Below are 21,087 nucleotides of genomic sequence, written 5' to 3'. Positions count from 1 at the left end.
TCTTTGAAAGTGAAAATATTTGCCTGTAATAAAAATATAGGACGTGGTTTATGTAAAACTTGAATTATGTAAAATGAAGGCTGGGGAAATTATTTCATGTGTTTTCAGATACTTTATCCGTGCTTTTATTTGTCCTCAGGAATTGCCAGAAAATGGCATAAGTCAAAATAGTATTCTGTTTCTATTGAGAATATCAAATTGGAATACAATTTTAAATATTTTTAAAGTAGTTCCCACTTTTATATTAAATTAACAGAAAACGTAGGGGATTCAGAAGAAACCTTTGGAGGTACATGACCCCCATAAGATGTTTCAGTGATTTTCCCAAGGCCACCGAGATGCCTGACACTGAGAACTTCTTTGTCCTCAGCGGCACACCTGGCTGCCACCCCACCCTCCCTGCCACACCTGAAGAGTCAGGACTTTGACGGGAGCTAGCCCAGGACACCGAGGGGGGGATTCTAAATGCAGGTTGCATGCTGACGTATGATTTTTATTTGGAAAAACCTCAAAATAGTAAATGAAGATTAGAAAGAGTGCAGTTTAAACAGGTAGAGATTCGTGATACGAAGTGGACTGCAGCAGAGGCGACACGAAATTATCTGGGGAAGCCAGATGAAGCCTTTCCGAAAGGAAGCGAGCATTTGTTAATTACATGTTCATTCATCAAATTCACTGAGCTTCCCTTGAGATCCAGACACAGTGCTGGACACTAGGGATACACAGATAAATTCAGCATAGCCTCCGCTTTCCAAAAGCTGGCAACCCAGCAGGAAAGAACAGCATGCAAAGAGGTAAGAGTACCCGGGGAGCCAAGGTCCAAGGTGCAAAGGTGGAGCCTAGGAGGAAGGAATCACCTGTGTCGGCAGGGGTCGGGGCGGGCTTCTGGGTTTGGGTGCACGCGTCCAAAGGAGTGCAGCCTTTATCCACAGGCGCAGTTAGAACACCCATCTCACACTGCTGAAAACTCAAATATGGCATTGGCATTGCTGACCACCGCGCCACGATGCAACATCAGGGCTCACATATTAGGCTGCGGCTGTGCAGATAAACAGGTGTATATGTTGGTGCGCCAGGAAGACAAAACACGCGCGTGGAGAGGACCAGGCGAGCGGGACTGGAGGCTCGGGGCACGCGTGGGACTCTCGGGCCGCCTTCCGCCGCCGCCCGGTGTCACCCCAGCCCCTCCTGTTTACCAGCGGCCCCGCCCGCCCCGGCCCGGCCGGCAGGTCGGGGCAGGCGCCCTCTGAGTCACCGGAATCTAGGTGGGGTCGCCCGGAGCGGCTTCCTCGGGAGCCGCCTCCCTGCGGCCTCTTCACTTTTGTGGCGGCGCCCGCGCTTGCAGGCCACTCTCTGCTGCCGCCCGTCCCGCGCGCTCCTCCGTCCGCTCCACTCCGCTCGGCCCCGCGCCGTCCGTCAACATGATCCGCTGCGGCCTGGCCTGCGAGCGGTGCCGCTGGATCCTGCCCCTGCTCCTACTCAGCGCCATCGCCTTCGACATCATCGCGCTGGCCGGCCGCGGCTGGTTGCAGTCGAGCGACCACATCCAGACGTCCTCGCTGTGGTGGAAATGTTCCCAAGAGGGTGGCGGCAGCGGGTCCTACGAGGAGGGCTGTCAGAGCCTCATGGAGTACGGTGAGTGCCAGCCCGCCGCCGCCGCCGCCTCCAGGAAGCCCTCGGGGCTGCGGCCTGCAAAAGCCGCAGCGCGTGGTGGGCCCTCACAGGGTCAGGGGGAGCCGGAGCCTTTCAGAATGCCTGTTTAGGGCGAGCTGGGGCTCATGCATCCGACCTGAACCAAATGCAGCAGCGGTAGCTTTGGGTGGCTAACACCAAGCTCAGAAACTGAAAAAAAAGAAAAAGAAAAAAGAAAGAAAGAAATGGACCTAGTTCAAACTGTATAGTTTTTTTTTTTCCTGGGTGTTGTCAGTTACGTACGAAAGATTATTTCAAGCATTGCAAGTTTAGATGAGTAAATCTAATGAACAAAGTTTCTTGGAGACCTGAAATTTCTCTTCCTCCTGTTTCTTCTTATGATTAAAATATAAATATTGAAATAACCTGCCTCCCCTAATATCAGTGGATTCGTTCAACTTGATATAGCTGAAAAAAACGTTCCCATTTAAAAAAAAAACCCTTTCAGGCAGTTTTAGCAGTTAACGATTTCAATAGATACTTCAGTCTTTTTTACCGGTCTGGCTAGTTCTTGTTAGCTCTTGTTCTAGGGAGTGTCCTTTGGCTTAAGCATGGCATTGCTGTTTAGAAAACTTAATTATTTTAATCTGATTTGAAATCTAAAAAGCAAACACATTCCCTACACCCGCGAAGAGAAGCAGAGTTGACAAATTTAATGTACCTGGCAAGTGAAGTACTGTGTGCCATTTTCCCAGCATGGAGGAAGCTCCCTGCTTGCCTTGCTGAAAGTCAGGACTGGAGCGTGGTTCTTGTTTGAAAAGGCATTTTCTTTCACAATGGGAAGCCCCCTCTCCTTGCCTAGGGGTGGATGGGAATCACAGCTGGGGTCTACTGTGATTAGCAATGTGTGGCGGGGAGATGGGGGCTGTGAGAGCCTAATAAAACCTTAAAGCCAAATGGGCTTTACCTACCGGGTTTAATAGTTTTAAACAGAGAAAGCAATCTACCGTGCCTGTTTTCAATTCTTACTATTACCATTTACTTGATTCTTTCTTTGAAGTGGCCCAGGATTTCCAACCCAATCCTGTTTATTTGTGTTTCTGGGGTACTATATCAGCAGCCTAGTGCCCTTTCTTTTGTGGAATCCTTTGGACGTCCTCATGATGAACTTCCCCCACAGAAGCAAGCATGGTCCCCATTAGCCGGGTAATAAAATGTAAACACTGCAGAAAATTCCAGCTTTCCTTGCGGTTTGTGTGTTTTCTTCTCTGAAAACCCATACAAACACTGCGCCAGTTCAGGTCTGTATCATCTCCAGTCTTTTAGGTTTTTAAAGGGAATTCATTGTTTTTTGAAATATCTTCTAGTTAAAATGCATCTGAACTCAGTCTCTTGTAGGGGACCTAACAGATCTGCGTGTGTGTTTTTAAACATACTTTGATAATTATACCCTACTCCAAAGACTAATGCAGACCCAAAGTATACGCAGTAATCCTCCACATATAAAGTAAGGTTAGTGTGCCTTCGACTGGGGGTGGGGCGGGGGCGCGGATATTGGCAGAACTATGATCAGTGCTACTGCCGGGACATGATTTGACCTGCAAAGCTCTGGCTGTGACCACAGCCCTCTTGTGAAACATGCACAATGCCATTTTTATTTTTCTTGGCTTGCAGGATGAGCTCACCTTTTTAGGGTGTGGCTGTTCCACCTTAGACTGATACATTGCTTTGTGGAAGGCAGTAAGCAGGGTTTTTTTTTCTTAGTTTGGTAGAATTTTTAATTAGAAGTCTAAATGTTAATTTTTTTCAGTTGTAAAGAAAACACTAACCAGTGTATGGTTTGTAATTCAGTTTGACATAGAAATTGGTCCTTAGAAAAGCTCGATTTTCTAAGTGGATCTTGAAAAATCTCTTTATAATGCAGCATGACTGATTTTCATAAATGGTAGTAGCTTTAACAACTCAGTTTAATTATTCCTGCTACCTTTGCAAAGGTAATTAAGTGCCGGTAATGCATTACACACACACACAGCTCTTGCTGAAGATCTAGAATCAAATCATGAATCTGGGATCTGCTGTCATGAGGTGACTGTGGGAAGAAGACAGCAGATATGGAGCTACCGGCCGTTGTAGTTAGAGATCAGTTTAAGTGTTTGTTATACTTCTGTGCTCATCGCCCGCATGCACATTGGCTAGTTTTGCCTCACAATTGTAGAAGCTGTGTATAACGACACTGTAAGGTGATTATCTAGGCGTCTATGAACTCTAGATTTTCAGATAGCCTCAGTAAGGCCTTACTGAAAACCATATATTTACATGAGCTTGTACTTTATCTAAAATGAAGTAAGCAGTTTACACACACTCCCACATATGCACAAACACACATTATCTTGTGCAACAAGGAATAAGGTTGATGGCTCTGATTAAAATGAGATCTCCGTATAGAGAATTGAGTGTGTACATCCACTTTGAAAAACTTCTTCATATGTACTAGGCAATAAATATTTTGATTTACCATTGTAACTATTAAGAAAGTCTTTTTATTCCGAAGTATTTCAGCACCTCTCTTATTAGATGATGTTCATAACAATATGTTCATTTTGGTAGCAAAGACACAGGTTATTCCTGGCAAGTATTGACAATAATCCTAATGAATATGGATGTTTTTATAAAGATAAATCCTTAGAACTATATAAAAAGCAGAATGTTATATTTTTCACTGTTACTGACAGGTTAAGAATTTCAGATGACCAAATCACCTCATTTTTCCTTGTGAATGAGCCAAATTATTCGCTGAATATTTTCTTTGATATGATAGTACCAGCTAAATTAACACCCAGCTTAAAACATTATTTGCATTTTTTAAAAATCATGATTTATATTTGTCAAAACAGGAAAAGAAAATCTATAGATTAATGATTGAAATCATTCAAATTTCACCTATAAATAAAATGTGAAATTTAAATGTATGCTCACTCACACTAGTTTTGTACCGCTGGCACCTTCTTTTCCAGTTTTTAAGAAAATACATCAGGAGGATATTTTCAGCCTCAGCTGTGTAGATTTCAAATCGCAGGCAAGCTCCAGCTTGTTCAAGTGGAGAATAATGGCGATAAGTTAGTGCACCAGAGTGAAACAGGGAGTCAGTGAGGATTGACGAGTATTTGCCTTGAATCCAAACTGGGAAGTACAAAGCCTCTGTTTTTGTTGTTGTTGTTGTTGTTTTTTAACCAAAGCCACCCTTTGCATACTGCAAATGCATCGATATTTTGTTTGTTTTTAACATGAAATCACTGTTGGACAAGTCAGAGAATCAGTATTACATGAAATAGTTTTAGGTCAGTTAGCCCTGTGGCTCTCAAATGCACAATAAATAAGAAAAGTAAGTACAAGTCAATAGTTTACATTAGTCTAAATTCCCCTTAAAGCAGGGGTCCCCAACCCTGAGACCACAGATCGTTACTTCCACTGATTCTACATTATGGTGAGTTGTGTAATTATTTCATTATATATTATACAGTGTAATAATACTAGAAATAAAGTGTATAATAAAGGTAATACCCTTGAATCATCCCAAAACCACAACCCAACCCCAGTCGTGGAAAAATTTTCTTCCACGAAACTGGTCCCTGGTGCCAAAAAGGTTGGAGACTACTGATTGAAAGGACTTCATTTTGAGATCATGCCCTTGTGGTTTTTGCAGTGGGAACTGGGAAGTGAAAGGTATTAAACTGTTCCTGGCTGGGTGTGGTGGTGGCTCACGCCTGTAATCCTAGCACTCAGGGAGGCCGAGGTGGGCAGATCATTTAAGGTCAGGAGTTCAAAACCAGCCTGGCCAACATGGTGAAACCCTGTCTCCACTAAAAATACAAAAAAATCAGCCAGGCATGGTGGCGGGCACCTGTAATTCCAGCTACTCGGGAGGCTGAGGCAGGAGAATTGCTTGAACCCGAGAGGCGGAGGTTGCAGTAAGCCAAGATCATGCCACTACACTCCAGCCTGGGCAACAGAGCGAGACTCTGTCTCAAAAACAAAACAAACAAAAAACTGTTTCTAATTTATGAAATTATGCATTAGCAGACAGATTACTCTTTGCATGAGCATGTATGCATTCAAGTCCTTATACAGCAAAAAATAAAAAGTTGGCCACTCTATTGATTTAATCATTTTTAAAAGTACATATGATTTATAAAATCTAGAATGTTTAGGACCCAGTAATCTAGTCCAGGCCATTCATTCCACATGTGCCTCTCTCAGCAGTAGCCACCGCAGACAGCCTCAGTTCTTCTCAGTGTCCCCTAACTTGTGTTTGTCCTGTAAAGGGATGCAGACTACTGGGATGTTATAATTAGAAGGGAATTAAAGTACACCAGATTCAAGCTTTCACCAAAGCCCGCACCCATCCCTAGCACCCGTGACTAAGCTTCGTCCCTTGTTCAACAACTTAGTTCTGTTCCCTGGATGATACAGTTTGTTTCCAAGTACTTCTCTTAAACTGACAGAGCTGTGTAATTCCTACTTTCCAGTCTTCTTTCATTGACAGATGTTCAAATATTTGAGGGTAGATCCCAGATTCACTGCTAGTTATCTTGTCTTTAGATTGACTTTTCCTGTTTTCACCCCATCCTGTATAGAATGGCTTCTCCTCTCGTTGATTAGATAAATCGTCTGAAAGAAGATTATTAAGGGTTAAAGTAACAGAGAGCAATGGAGTAGTCAGGTTCATGAGACCATGCAGAGCATGTAAAGAATCTCACACCAGCTGTGGAATGCTCTCCCATGTATTCTCCCTGCCATCTCTCTGTTGAGCCATTTAACTGCCTTCCTGAACTTCTGCAGAATGGTGTCTTTTTATGTATTTTTTGGGGGGCCTGTTATGAGTTGTCCTCTAGAGTTCTGCTGCAAACCAGTGCAGCAGAATTATCTGGGTGGTTGTTGGACGTCCAATGTCTTGTGCTGGCCTAAGAATCGGAATCTGCATTTTAACTACTTCCTGGAGGAGGTAAGCACTTTTAAGTTTCAGAAGCACTGGCCAAATCACTGCAGATTACCTCCTCATTGAATATGCAAAACTATATTTTTGAATACATCATTCTCCCATGCTTACATTTGGTTGTAGGCAGGATCTTTTTTATTTCTTGAACTGTGGTTTTATCCAGTTTTCAGTTCCGCCTATGTTTGGCTTAAAGAGCGTTATAGAAACAATATGAAGAATCTGACAAAATCTTGGATGATACAGAATCTTTGGTATTATTGACAGATGAATCCTATATTCTGGAAAGGGACTGGACTCTGGCTGGGTGCCACATTATTGTCATAAGGACATCGAGTAAGAGGGTACGCCACGTTTAAAACTACTGAAGAATGTAGCAGATTCATGAAGAGGAGGACTACCTTTGGGGGGAAAATTAGTGATCGTCTCCAAAGTATTACCAACAATTTAAAAAATATTAATGATGTTCTTCTTGTCTTAAAATAAAAGTTTATTTTATTTTCTCAAGCTTCAGTTTATCATTTCCAGCTTGACCTTTTTTTTGAGACAGAGTCTCCCTCTGTTGCTCAGGCTGGAGTGCAGTGGCGCCATCTCGGCTCACTGCAACCTCTGCCTCCCAGGTGCAAGCGATTCTCATGCCTCAGCCTCCTGAGTAGCTGGGACTACAGGCGTGTGCCACCACACCCAGTTAATTTTTGTATTTTTAGTAGAGATGGGGGTTTCACCATGTTGGCCAGGCTGGTCTCGAACTCCTGACCTCACATGACCTGTCTCGGCCTTCTAAAGTGCTGGGCTTATAGGCGTGAGCCACCACAGCTGGCCTGTTTCTAGCTTGACATTTAAGGTATTTATTTATTTTTACTTTTTTGCTCTTATTAGTTGATCTTACTAGCCTTGTAACATTTTGGGTTTTTTGTATGTAATTTCTGGAAAACAATATAGCATGCTTTCTCATACAAAAAACTTAAAATCACTTCCTAGGAAAAACTCAGTTTTGTTGGTGACGTTAAAACACGTTGGTTTCCATGTTCTTGATTTGATGTTGAATCTTTGCAAGGGCTAGGCAACTTTGATAAGCTATTGTTCATCTAATGAATATCACTTAAATGTATAATGCTGTTGGTTTCTTTGATTACATGAACTTTTCCAAGTGGCACTTAGAAAGTAAAGTTAGGACAGACAGATTACTCTTTGCATGAGCATGTATGCATTCAAGTCCTTACACAGCAAAAAATAAACAGTTGGCCACTCTATTGATTTAATCATTTTTAAAAGTACATATGATTTATAAAATCTAGAATGTTTAGGACCCAGTAATCTAGTCCAGGCCATTCATTCCACATGTGCCTCTTACCTTAAGAAAATTACCAAATTGCTCTTCCTTTAAGAAAATAAAACAAACTAAACTTTCCTACACAGAAATGCAGCATCTATTTACCAGGAGTACTGAATGCTTTTGTGGTCTTAATCCAGAGAATGACAATTGACAATGAGAATCCTTTCTACTCTCTCCCATACACTTACACACACACACACACACACACACACACACACACACACACACACACGCAAATTTGGTATATAAAATAGTAATGAAAGACAAACTTACATTCATATTAGATAAAGATGGATAGTCTCTCTTTGAAAAACTAAGGACCATCTATTGAATCATGAAAGATGTAGCTTTAGGACAAGTTCTAAAAGTTGATGTTTTCCAGTGGGGTTGGTAAATAGGATAGAATTTAGACTGTGATATAACATAAAAATTTAAACAGCTCCTAAAGGGTTTGGTCAGTTTGTAGATAGTAGGCTCATTCTGGGTAACTAAGTGAGACCACAGCTACCTAAAGCATAAAGTGATTAACTTTTCAAAATGTAGGTCATGGAGAATACCCACGTTCTAAGTGTCTGCATCTGAAAAGCCCCTTCTCAGACAGAACGGTGGGCTGGAAAGACCCTGCTCAGACCTGGTATGGTCTAAATGGTCATTGACATGAGAAGGCAGATTGCTTTACTTGAAGACGTCTGTTATTCATCAGTCAGGATCTTTAGAACTGTGCCAAGATTGCTGTCTTAAATGATAGTTAAGTGATTCAATGTGGGTGTTTCTGTGATGCAAGGAGCAGGTTTTACACGTTCTATTTCCAAGGCAGTCTTTCTCAAGACAAAATGTTGTTTAATTTTCCATTTTGATTTTCTTTAGACTCAGCACTTTAAATAAGCAAGACATTAACTGAATTGTTTTAAGATAGCATGGGAAGAGTTCTTAAAATATTCCCATATTTCCATTCACGTCTTGGCTTTAGGTTAGGTGAATTGGCTTGCCATTTCATTGCCGTTTAAGTCCTTCCAAGCACTTGAAACTAAGCATAAATTATACTTCAGCTATAATGTTAGAGGAAGTATAATAGTAATAATCTTTTTATGTTAATTTTCCTCAAATAAGTAAAATTGTTAATATTACTCTTTACAGAAATATCATACATAATTTATTTGGCTAGATTTTTCAAACCTTTATCTGTGATTGTAAAAGTTGAGTTATTGAAATAGGTTCCTTGTTAGGAGGTTTTGCCTGTTTTTATTGAAAATTCTGCCATACCATGATTTTTATTATGTTTGCATTATTTCACCTGCATATATAGATATGTTTCCTTTCATTGCAGTTTCAAACTTGTGAACTCATAAAATTAAAAAAAATAATGTTTTTGCTTATTTGATTTAACTATTCGGTTTAATTGAACTTAATGAGTACCAGTGGCCATTTAAAAAAATCTAAAGAAATGAAACTATAATTGACAGTGGGTCACATACTTAAAGTTATACGAACCTTTTTGATAGTGCTGCATCTGTTTTAATAAGGACTTTAATCATCCAAGTTGTTCTCAAACTTTATGGATATAAGAAACACTAATAAAACGCAGATTCTTGGGTACTACCACTCAAGCTCTGATTCCATAAGTCTGGAGGGAGGCATAGGAATGAGTATCATTTTAAGGAGCACTACTGCTTATTTTGCCTTTGTGGTCTATGGGCTTTACTTAGAGAGGTCTGATTAATTAATATTCTTTCCAAAGCATGGTCCCTCTTCTCTTAAAAGTTATCTTGAAGAATGAGGCAAAAGTGAGAAAAGAGACTTACTAAGTTTAACATTTGGGCTTTATTCCTTTCTAGTTTAAAATAAAATGTTCCCATTTTAACCTTCTCTCTCAAATCTCTCAGTGGTCTGACAGGAAGAGCTAGAAGATTTGGAGGAAAATAATAAAAATTGTCCATATAAAACTAGGCCAAATCAGGTACAGTCTCAGCCCCATCCTGACCTAATTTGTGTGAAAACAGTGTTTCTAGGACAGAAAAATGTTTTATCTCCTTAATAATCTATTGTGCCCCAGTCATTCATGGATCTAGAGGAAGACCTGGAAGGTGCATGGGAGTTGGAGAAGGGCATGTGGAGCCGTAGCTCAGGTTTGTCTCTAACAGATGAAGAGAGAAAAATGCATCAGATGACTGAGGAACAATCTTTATGGGATGGTGCAGAACCTTGCAAATGTAGAAGAAAATAAAGACATGAGGTACTGAAGAAAAGTTACAGGGACACAGGAGGAATGTTTTGAGTAGTGAGGGCTGGAGAGTTAGTCACTGATATTACAGGAGTGTGCTTCCTCACCATCATCTTGGAACAGGTGTTTGTAGCCTTGGTTAACAGATGCAGAGACTGGAGTATGGCCAAAAGGGCAGAGGCAGGGTCCAAATGAGGTCCAGCAGCTCCAACACCCTTGCTCTTTCTGCCAGCCTCCATCTTCGTTTCACCTTGACCAGTCAAACGATCTAGAATTAAGGGAGGACAAATACTGTCAGCTGTGCTGTGTTACAGAGTAAGAGTAATGTCAAGGCGGAGGACATGTGACTCATGACTCTCCTTTTCAAATGTAGTGAAGGCTAATAGGTTAAGAGTGCACAATCTTCCACCAGCAAATGAACGCATAGACTAAAGTGGTATATTCATACCATAGAATATTAATCAGCCATTGAAAAGAATGAAGTATGGATTGATGCTATAACGTGACGAACTGCATCATACCATACTCAGTGAAAGAAGCCGGTCACAAAAGGCCATGTAGTATATAATATTCCATTTATATGAAAGGTCCCAAATCGGCAAATGTATAGAGACAGAAAGTAGATTTGTGGTTGCCAGAAGCTGGAGGAAGAGGTGATGGAGGGTGACTGCTAATGGGCACGGGGTTTCTTTCTGGGGCGATGAAAATGTTCTGGATTGTTAGTGGAGATGGTTGCATAACGCTGTGAATACAGTAAAAACCAGTGGATTATACACTTTAAAAGGGTGAACTTTATAGTGTGTAAATTATTTTTAAAAAGTCATGTTTTAGATTCAAACAGGCTGAAATCAAACTCTGTCTAAACCATTTACTAGCTGTGTGGCTATGGTCAGGTTATTTGAACTCTAAGTATATCCTTCATGTCTAAAATAGAAACAATAGCAGTGTGCACTTTAAGAAGTTATAAGATTTACACTACTCGGGTAACGGGGGCACTAAAATCTCCACCATCATACAATTCATCCCTGTAACCGAAAACCACTTGTACCCCAAAAACTACTGAAATTAAAAAATACATATATATAAATAAAAATAAAACAGAAAAAAAAGTTGTGAGGATTCAGTGAGCTCATGCGTGTCCTGAATGTTACTAGGTGTTACCACTAGAGGCAAGGTTGTGTGTGAAGAGGTTTTAACAATGAGGGTGAGTTGAACAATAGGCGTTGTTGACTAGAATCATTCATGTGGATAGCATGGATCTCTGTATTTCTTCAGTGCAGAATAGAATGACCCAGGGCTGGAGGTGCCCATGTAGGTCTTCAAACCTAGAACTTGATTGCCATCAAATCCTGATTATTTTTTAGGGCAAAGATAAATAATTAAAATCTATTGTAAAATACATTTTGAATACTTAAGAAATTAAAATTTAGGCAGAAATTTAGGAAAGTGGTTTGCTACCAAGCTTGTTATAAGATCTTGTTATAAGCTAGTTATAAGCTTGTTATAAGATCAGAGCTACTTCTTCATGCTTAAATTGTTTTATTTAACACCTCTGCCTAGTCATAAATATATTTTTTCAATGATTATTTTTGTATGGAACCAAACATTAATATGAAACAAAGATCCCTTAAAGATATTTAAAACATTTCCTAGAGTTTATAATCTGGATTATTTAGTACCAAAAATGTTGTTTATTATGATCATGTTGTGTTAGAACAGTGGGTGAACCTTATACCCATTATGTGGCAAACTTATCACATGAGAAACAGATTAATGAAGTTTGACTTTAATTTCAGAGATGTAAACTTTTGCCAAAAACTGAGGGGGAAAAGACATTTCTGAGTCTCAGTATATTAATGTCCTACATATGAATTCCCTGTTCTTCCCTTAAAATATGGAGATGCTTAAGTATTGTCAAAAGAAAAACTGTCTTTCCATCCAAATATAACTAGTAGGGGAAAAAAGCCCAAAACTATATTGATACTGTGATAAGTAATTTTTAAACCTGATATGTCTATCTTGTTAATTGCTGTTTCTTTTTTCCTGCAGCATGGGGAAGAGCAGCGGCTGCCATGCTCTTCTGTGGCTTCATCATCCTGGTGATCTGTTTCATCCTCTCCTTCTTCGCCCTATGTGGACCCCAGATGCTTGTCTTCCTAAGAGTGATTGGAGGTCTCCTTGCCTTGGCTGGTAAGACTGTGTGTCAGCAATTCTTCATTTATGCCTTCAGTGGCCATCAACTTAGTAATGGTCAATTCCACAAAGAAGACCCATGACTGTTACAGTTTCCAATCTCTTCGTGGAAAATGTATCACTAGGGTAGAAGTAACAGAGGAGAGAAGTGTTTTAAGATCTGCATCCCTTTCCTCCTGTGGCTCATGCAGTGTTCTGTACTCCCCATCCAAGTGACAAGGGTTGTCACTCTACATGCCCCTATCTCTCTTAGGGGGTCCTATCCACTGACTCCTCTACCCAAGAAACTAGGCTGTGTCAGCCTTGGAAAAGCAGTGCTCTCCATTGTGGTCCCCAGCCCAGGCCTGCTGTGAGCCCCCTGCCAAGGGGACCTGAATGCCCCTGAACTATTTCCCTTGTTGAAAGAGTCTTGTGATCTTATGATGTGGGTCATGAAATGGTGTTCTGCCGTGGGATGGAAGACCCTGGGAGAGGCCAGAACGGGAATGTGCAGCATAGTGCCTGTGTGGGGAGATAGTGGTCCAGACACAGGTGATGTGAGGAAATTTAGTTATTCAGGTATGCAGGGCCCAGCGTGAACACTTACTGATGGAGTACAAGAACTAGGATTTTAGGAGAAGAATTATTGGAAATTTTAGTCAGGTATGTGGCACTAAGGAAATCTGTCAAGGGCAGGACCCTAGCCACAGAGTTAGATTCAGAAGTAAAACTGGACTTTCCAAGCAGGGAAAAAACAGAAGGTGTTGATAGCGGCAAAGGGAGGCCACAGGTCATTTCTTAGCAGTTTAGGCTTACGGGACCAAAGCAGACATTCAAGCTACAGACCCGAGGTACAAATACAAAGTGAGCAGATGGTCTTGGAAACAGGTCAGAAGCCTTATGATTCGAAGGGGTCTATATGATCATGCATGAACCAGGAGGAAGGCCATTTTGTGCTGGTTCCCTGAGCTTAGGAGAGTTAAGTTCATAGAGCTGTGGGCAACACAGGTGAGGCAGGAGGAGTGCCTCAGAAAACCGGCTGGTCCATACACAGCCCTGGCTTTCTTCACGGCACATTTGACAGTTTCTCTTGATTAAAAATAAAGTTCTTGATCTTCATATTTTCAAAGTTTGCTTTTTGAATATTATTTTAAAATCAGAAGCGACTTGGAATCACAAAAGGTATAAAGAACCTGGTTGGTGTCCACTTTCATTTCTACTTGGTTATTTTTGTAGTTCAAATTTATAAGACCCTAGCAAAGAAACACACTTGATGTATCTTCCTTTCATATGTCTTAGAAAACTCCATAGATGCCAGTTTAAATCACCATTAGAAATAACACACTAACACCAGGTGTGGTGGCTCATGCCTATAATCCTAGCACTTTGGGAAGCCGAGGCAGGCAGATTACTTGAGGTCAGGAGTTCGAGACCAGCCTGGCTAACATGGTGAAACCCCATCTCTACTAAAAATACAAAAATTAGCTGGGCGTGGTGGTGAACACCTATAATCCCAGCTACATGGGAGGCTGAGGCAGGAGAATCACTTGAACCTGGGAGGTGGAGTTTGCAGTGAGCCGAGATGCATTGCTGCACTCCAGCCTGGGTGACAGAGTGAGACTCCATCTCAAAAAATAAATAAATACATAAATAACACACTAAGACATTAATGTTAGTTGAAAAAAATCCTAGTAAATACTATATGACCCAGCATTCCACTCCTAAGTATATATCCAAACGAATTAAAAACAAGAACTTGAAGATACTTGTAACCCCTGTTCATAGCAACACTATTCACAACAGCCAAAAGGTGGAAACAACCAAAGTGTCCATCAACAGATGCATGGACAAACAGAGTGTGTATATACATACAGTGGAATATTATTCAGCCATAAAAAGGAATGAAATTTTGATATATGCTACAACATGATGGACCTTGAAAACATGCCAAGTGAAATAAGCTAGGCACAGACTGAGTACAAATATATTATTCCATTTACATGAGCTACCTGGAATAGGCAAATTTACAGAGACAGGGAGTAGAATAAAAGTTACTCCCTGTGGGGAGGGAAGAATGGGGAGTTATTTTTAAAGAGATACTGACTTTATGTATGGATGAAAAAGTTTTGGGTATAGACAGTGGTAATGGTTACATAACGTTGTGAATTTATTTAATGCCACTAAATTGTACACTTATAGTGAACAATTGAAAGTCCAAATGATAAATGTTATGTATATTTTACCAGAATAAAAAAAAAATCCTAGTAAAACTCTTATCCATTGCTTTCTTGTAGCATTAAAACAAAAAGATCTAGCACTGGGCATCCATAGTGACAGGGCAGCAGAGTTATTGTTGTAAAGAAAATTAGTTCAGTGAGCTTCAACAGATTTATAGCTTAACAGTCGGCTTAACCTAGAATTTTCATTTTGTAATTTAATACTCACCCTTTCCTTTAAAGAGTATGAAAAATAGAACAGAAAATGTATTTAGAAGCATAAAAAGCCTAGAAATCTCAACACACTTTTAGTGGTAATGTTGAATAAGGCCTATTTGACTTTTAAGGTATGTTTCATAGAAATAGTTATTTTAAATTTTATATATATTCTTACATTAAACATCGGAAAAATTGAACACTGATACAATTTAAATTAGGCAGAAATTAATCCAAACTATTATAAGGACTTCATATATGATGAGCCAGAATTGATAAATAGCAATATTTAATATTTATTACCAAGATAATTAGAAGTCAATGTAGAAAAGCTTTGCTTTTATATCTTACACAGTATGTGGTAGCAAATGACAAACTTAAATAGTAAGAGTTTGCTATTTAAAGTATACTGGAAGTAGATAAATATTTAAGATTTACCCTAAGACTGTCCTTTGTAAATTACAAGAGGAATGTTTTAGTTTAGTTAAGAATTAGAAGCAACAAATGAAGATACAGAAACATCTATAGCCTTTCTAGCAGTGAAAAAAAAATGAAGAAGAAAAAGAAAACTACTTCAAGGTACATCTGTGGAGCTATAGAAAAGAATTAAGATGGTAGAAAAATGGTGGTGAGGACTACAGAGTCCCTGATACCTTCCTGGAGGGCACAGCTACTTGGTCCCTCCTTGTGGAGAGTAGTGTCTTATGGTGAAAGAGCTAAAATCAGACCCTTTGACATGGCAATGTACATATAAATATTAAGTTAAAATGATGCAGAACACACATGTATATACTCATTGTAGCTTTATAAAATCATGCATGTCCATTGAAAAAGACCACGAAAGTAGACTCGATAATGTTCATTTTGTTTGAAATTGCTTAAATACTATTACAAAGGTTAATAATTATAATAATGTGACTATTATCCCAGAGAGTTTAGAAATCTTCATGTGTTTCTTTCCACATCCTCAACACACCTCCCTAAGCACTGTGATCATTTGCTGCTTTTATTTTTCGTGTCCCCACCACACCTCCCCATGCCCTTCCCCCTGCCCTCCCTCCACGTCTGTTTCCTCTTCAGATTCCCACGTCCTCTGCAGTCTTCTCTGCGGATTCTCCCCTTGATCATTCTCAGTATTAGTTCATTGTTTCATTTAGTCATTTACTTATTGAATGAATATTCCAGTGATTTGTTATTGAATATCAATATTGAGTCATGTGTGCATGGCTGTGTGTATATATGTGCATGCCTGTATGTATATATACATATATATATGTAATTTTTGCTAACACTGAACATATGAAGTATGTGTTTGGTATAGGAAACACAAAGATGAAAAAATAGGTTGTTCTTTACTGTCCTGCTTTCTATTGTATGCCACAGTTTTGTACTTTTTTGTTTTAGTATATATAATGCCTATGTAATATAGAATGGCTCTCCAATTTTTTTTTTCTGTGTGTTTTTCACATATTTGGCATATATAGTGTGATACTGCTCAGCGCCAGGCATCTCTTACACACAGTAGTCAAGAATCTTTTTTGGCCTCTGCCTAACCAGATTCCTCCTGCCTCCAGGTAGATTTTATACTTATTTCGAGGCAGAAACTTGGTGGAAGGAGTTAATCTGTCGTTACTGTGTATTTATTCCTTCATGCATGTATGCATTCATACCCTGGGATTTTTTTCTTCCCTTTAGCTGTGTTCCAGATCATCTCCCTGGTAATTTACCCCGTGAAGTACACCCAGACCTTCGCCCTTCATGCCAACCCCGCTGTTACTTACATCTATAACTGGGCCTACGGCTTTGGGTGGGCAGCCACGATTATCCTGATCGGCTGTGCCTTCTTCTTCTGCTGCCTCCCCAACTACTGAAGATGACCTTCTGGGTAATGCCAAGCCCAGGTACTTCTACACATCTGCCTAACTTGAGAATGAGTATGGGAGAAAATCGCCGCTGCTGAGATGGACTCCAGAAGAAGAAGCTGTTTCTCCAGGCGACTTTGAACCCATTTTTTTGGCAGTGTTCATATTATTAAAGTAGTCAAAAATGCTAAAATAATTTGGGTGAAAATATTTTTTAAGTAGTGTTACAGTTTCGTGTTTATCTTTTAATATGTTTTGTGAGAGTTGTATCTTTTCACTGATTACCTATACTATGCCAATAGCTCCTTATGTCTATCCATAACATTTATAGTACATTTAGAAGAGAATATGAACATGCAACTTAAATGAGGTTTCCAAGACTTAATAATCTGATCAAGTTCTTGTTATTTCCAAATAGAGTGCACTGGGTCTGTTAAGGGCTAAGGATAAAAGGAAGATAATGTTACAAATGATTAATGACCAAACATTCTAAAATAAACGCAAAAAAAAAGTTTATTCTCAAGCCTTCAGACTATTTAAAGAAAGCAAAATCGTTTCCTAAATGCATACCGTTTGTGAGAATTTCTCAATATCCTGAATCATTCATTTTTGCTAAGGCTTCATGTTGACTCGATATGTCATCTAGGAAGGTACTGTTTTGTGATCCAAACCTGTTGCCATGGTTAGTAAGGCTTTACTTTAAGTGTGAAATATTTAGACAAAATTTTCTCTTTTAAAGTTCTTTATAGGGTTAGGGTATGGGAAAATGCTATATTAATAAATCTGTAGTGTGTTGTGTTTGTATGTTCAGAACCAGAGTAGACTGGATTGAAAGATGGACTGGGTCTAATTTATCATGACTGATAGATCTGGTTAAGTTGTGTAGTAAAGCATCAGGAGGGTCATTCCTGTCACAAAAGTGCCACTAAAACAGCCTCAGGAGAATAAATGACTCGCTTTTCTAAATCTCAGGTTTATCTGGGCTCTATCATATAGACAAGCTTCTGATAGTTTGCAACTGTAAGCAGAAACCTACATATAGTTAAAATCCTGGTCTTTCTTGGTAAACAGATGTAAAATGTCTGATGTAAAACATGCCACAGGAGAATTCGGGGATTCGAGTTTCTCTGAATAGCATATATATGATGCATCAGATGGGTTACTATGATTTTTTTTTACCATTTCTACTTACATAATGAAAACCAATTCATTTTAAATATCAGATTATTATTTTGTAAGTTGTGGAAAAAGCCAATTGTAGTTTTCATTATGAAGTTTTCCCAATAAACCAGGTATTCTAAACTTGTTTCCAGTTTGTAGTTTTTCCGTTTTTCAAATCTGGGGAAGGGAATTAAAAAAACAATGGGTAATAAGAACATGGTCTATAATGAAATGTGGTTTTTGTTTGTTGTTTGTTTGTTTGAAGTTTTAAGGGCCTTGCTCGTTTTAGGTGTCCAAAACCAATTTTTGAGTGGAGATTAATGAATTCTAGTAGTCTACTCCCTGAACTTTTTCCTCAATGAACAATACCCTAGGCACACATTAAACAATTTCTCTACAGTCCTACCAACCAGAGGAAAATGGACTAAGAGATTTCTGGCCGTTTCAGACACCCGGGAGACATTTGTGGAGTGTAGCTGAAGCCCCCTCCTTGTGCTGGGGTCCCCTTCCATTCAGGTGGTGGGGTAGCAGTCTCGATTTATTTTCCCCTTGCCCACCTTCCCATTTTATCATTTGTTACTTCTTTTCCCACCATAGTTTATAGGTTACTCCCACTATGGTGTATGTCATTGTGAGAATGGGTGCAGAGAGGGTGGGTGGGAGAATGGAAATATTTCTCCCTAGGGCTACTGTTGGCCAGCTAGTCCTTGGCAGTGAATTTTTCTATGCTTTTCAAAATGCAAGGTGAATGTTAGAGAAATGTAATCTGGGTGGTTATACTAAAATTGAAAAGGAAAACCCACACAACTATGCCGTGACTGGTGGAGAATTTGAAGTGGTCATTAAAAATGTTAAAAATCCCATCATTTAAAATAATACCACGGCTCATTCAAGAAGAAAACGGATATCTAGAGATAAAGAAATGTGGTCTCCTGTTATACATGAAAATTACTCTGTTTATAAGCTTCTTTAACCATGAACTTGTCTTTGCATTATTTCCCATCCAACCTTCTTCCCTTCGTCAATCACACAACACCTTAATGGTGCACATTTGGGAAAAATGCAACCTCCTGGGACCAACGAACCTGATATAATAGAACCAGGTCAACCTAAAGTATTTATGACAAAGATAAACTAACTCTGATACTTTGCAGAAATGTTCTGCTTCCTTCAGTCTTGTTCTAGTATAGAGATCTGCCATTCCTTATTGGTTCAGATTCACCAAGACAGGTACCTTTATGTCATGAACAGAAGGGAAGTTCCAGAGGATTCTGGAGAGTAATGAAGAATTGAGCTGAGAAACACCTGTGCATTGCATGAGATTTTCCCACGGTAAAGCTGAGGTGCTTTTTGGTTCGGTAATCAAATATTGAGTTCCCACCCTTTAAATAAGCAGTTCTAGGTTCCTAAGCAATTATTTCACTCTGTAAGTAGCCAGACATGCTAAGTGCCACTTACTGCTGAACGTAACAAAGAAGTAATATATCAAGGTCTTTCCGTGTTCACACAGGTAGCTGTGGGGTGTAATAACTTAGCTTCAAAACCATAGACTACAGAACTGACAATCAAGTTCAATAGCCTTTCCTTTTTTAAGGAAACGAAAACAATGGAAAATATAGTCATCATAACTTAATTTGGTTTAATTTTTTTTCTGTAAACTCCCCCTGAAAGACATTCCTGTTAACAGTAAATGTGAACACTGACTTGTGTTTCTAAGCATATCTGAAAGGGAATATTTGAGTCTCATCCCCAACTTTGGTCCTTGCTATCTGTGCAGGCTTGGGCAGGTCATCCTCCTGCTGGTCTCAATATCCTCACCTGTAAAATGATTGTAAATGATCCCCTTTCCTTCAAGATTCTCTGATTGATAGAATTTTTTCTTTAATTAAAAAATTTTAAACATTCCTTGAGTTGGAAACACTGATCAATAAGTGGATTGCTTAGGGAAGTTGGAACGAATGGATTCAGTCCCAACTTCCTCTTTAAATTCCCTCTTCTTTTCCTCACTCTTCCTGCAACACTTATTTTTACAGTTGAGTTTTAAAAATAAGTGTATAATATATAAAATAATTTCTGTAGTGTGGCTTCAGGTTTAAAAATTTCTGCAGACAGGCTGGGCTTGCAACCCCATCAGTCGATGATCAGAGCCCTTTGCTTTTTGAGACCATTTTTGGGTGAGCCTGGCTTGCCTGGATACAGCGTGCAGTGCATTCTTCCTGAATTTTGCAATTCTGGTATCTGAGTGTATTTTCTGGGTATGGCAGTGCTGAGTATAATCCACCTAGGGTGTGGAAAAAGCCAAGAAAGGGAAGTTAAAAGAGGTTCCTATCCAGTCATATTAATGATCTTCCACTTGTACTATCCAGTGCTTTGTTGTTAACCTCAAAAACATACTTTGTTAGCTGCAAAATAAACAAAGGGAAACTCAGAAGTGTGTGAGCCTGTGTGTGTGTGTGTATTTAGAGATAGTTCTCTGGTGAAGAAATGGAATCCTGCTGGTTTAAATGGCACAAGCTTGTCTTCGTGATAATGAGTCATCATATAATCATAATAGATGGTTGTATAAGGGGGTGACCTAGCCAGTTTTTCCAGCGCAAAGACTCAAGGTAATTAACCTGCTATTATCAACTGCTTTTGATTAAGTTACTTTCAAGAGGAAATACTTAGATTTGAAACATAAACTCTGAATTCCATAAATAAAAGTAAATTGCCAAGTGAGACTTTGAAAGCAAGTTCCACGAGGATGCCCTGTTTCCCTATTCTATCCTTTCTATACTGGCTAGTCAGTAGATACTTGAGTTGACATGCTTCAGTGAAAATTTGCATTTCCAAATGCCACCCCACCCAATTTCTAAAGTCAAGCAACACCTCAATGCTTAATCCTTTCTCAAAGAAAAAACTACAACACTAAAGAAAAACTGATTTCAGTGCAGATGTGGAACACCGTGAGAAATGGACACAAAGGACACTGGCGTCTGCATGATTGATTTCATGTTGATAGAATGATCATTGGAATAATATCCTCTTCTGAAGATGTGTATGTGATAAGAAGTGAGACACATCACGACTGGAGACATCAACCTGATTACATGAATTCCCGGCAGATCCCAAACAGAGACAACCTCCTTTGTCTCAGAACAGTACATTAGCTATGCAGGACACTTAGGGGCCCTCACTCTGGAGTGATCTTCCTAACAGAGCTTCTGTAATTTAGGGAGAGGTGACCCTTCCTCTGGGCTGACACAGCCTCCTCCCACCAACAGCACCCTGGGCTGGGT

General features: G+C 39.6%; 1 protein-coding gene across 1 annotated transcript; it reads left to right on the top strand.

Annotated features, from left to right (window-relative positions):
* Nucleotides 1–1,249: 1,249 nt before the first annotated feature.
* PERP (p53 apoptosis effector related to PMP22) lies at nt 1,250–17,956 on the top strand. The gene is made up of 3 exons (XM_010379499.2): nt 1,250–1,635; nt 12,232–12,372; nt 16,482–17,956. Exons 1-3 carry the CDS (start codon nt 1,422–1,424, stop codon nt 16,655–16,657), a joined length of 531 nt encoding a protein of 176 aa, XP_010377801.2. The 5' UTR covers nt 1,250–1,421; the 3' UTR covers nt 16,658–17,956.
* Nucleotides 17,957–21,087: the final 3,131 nt, after the last annotated feature.

Source organism: Rhinopithecus roxellana, chromosome 4 (assembly GCF_007565055.1).
Source record: "Rhinopithecus roxellana isolate Shanxi Qingling chromosome 4, ASM756505v1, whole genome shotgun sequence".
Taxonomy (NCBI): domain Eukaryota; kingdom Metazoa; phylum Chordata; class Mammalia; order Primates; family Cercopithecidae; genus Rhinopithecus; species Rhinopithecus roxellana.
Note: the sequence above shows the minus strand (reverse complement) of the source record. Positions and strands in the feature narration are given on the sequence as shown.

Coding starts and splice junctions, on each gene's coding strand:
- PERP (XM_010379499.2), top strand. CDS start 1,422: ATGATCCGCTGCGGCCTGGCCTGCGAGCGGTGCCGCTGGATCCTGCCC. Junction 1,636..12,231: donor TCAGAGCCTCATGGAGTACG/GTGAGTGCCAGC, acceptor TTTTTCCTGCAG/CATGGGGAAGAGCAGCGGCT. Junction 12,373..16,481: donor AGGTCTCCTTGCCTTGGCTG/GTAAGACTGTGT, acceptor TCTTCCCTTTAG/CTGTGTTCCAGATCATCTCC.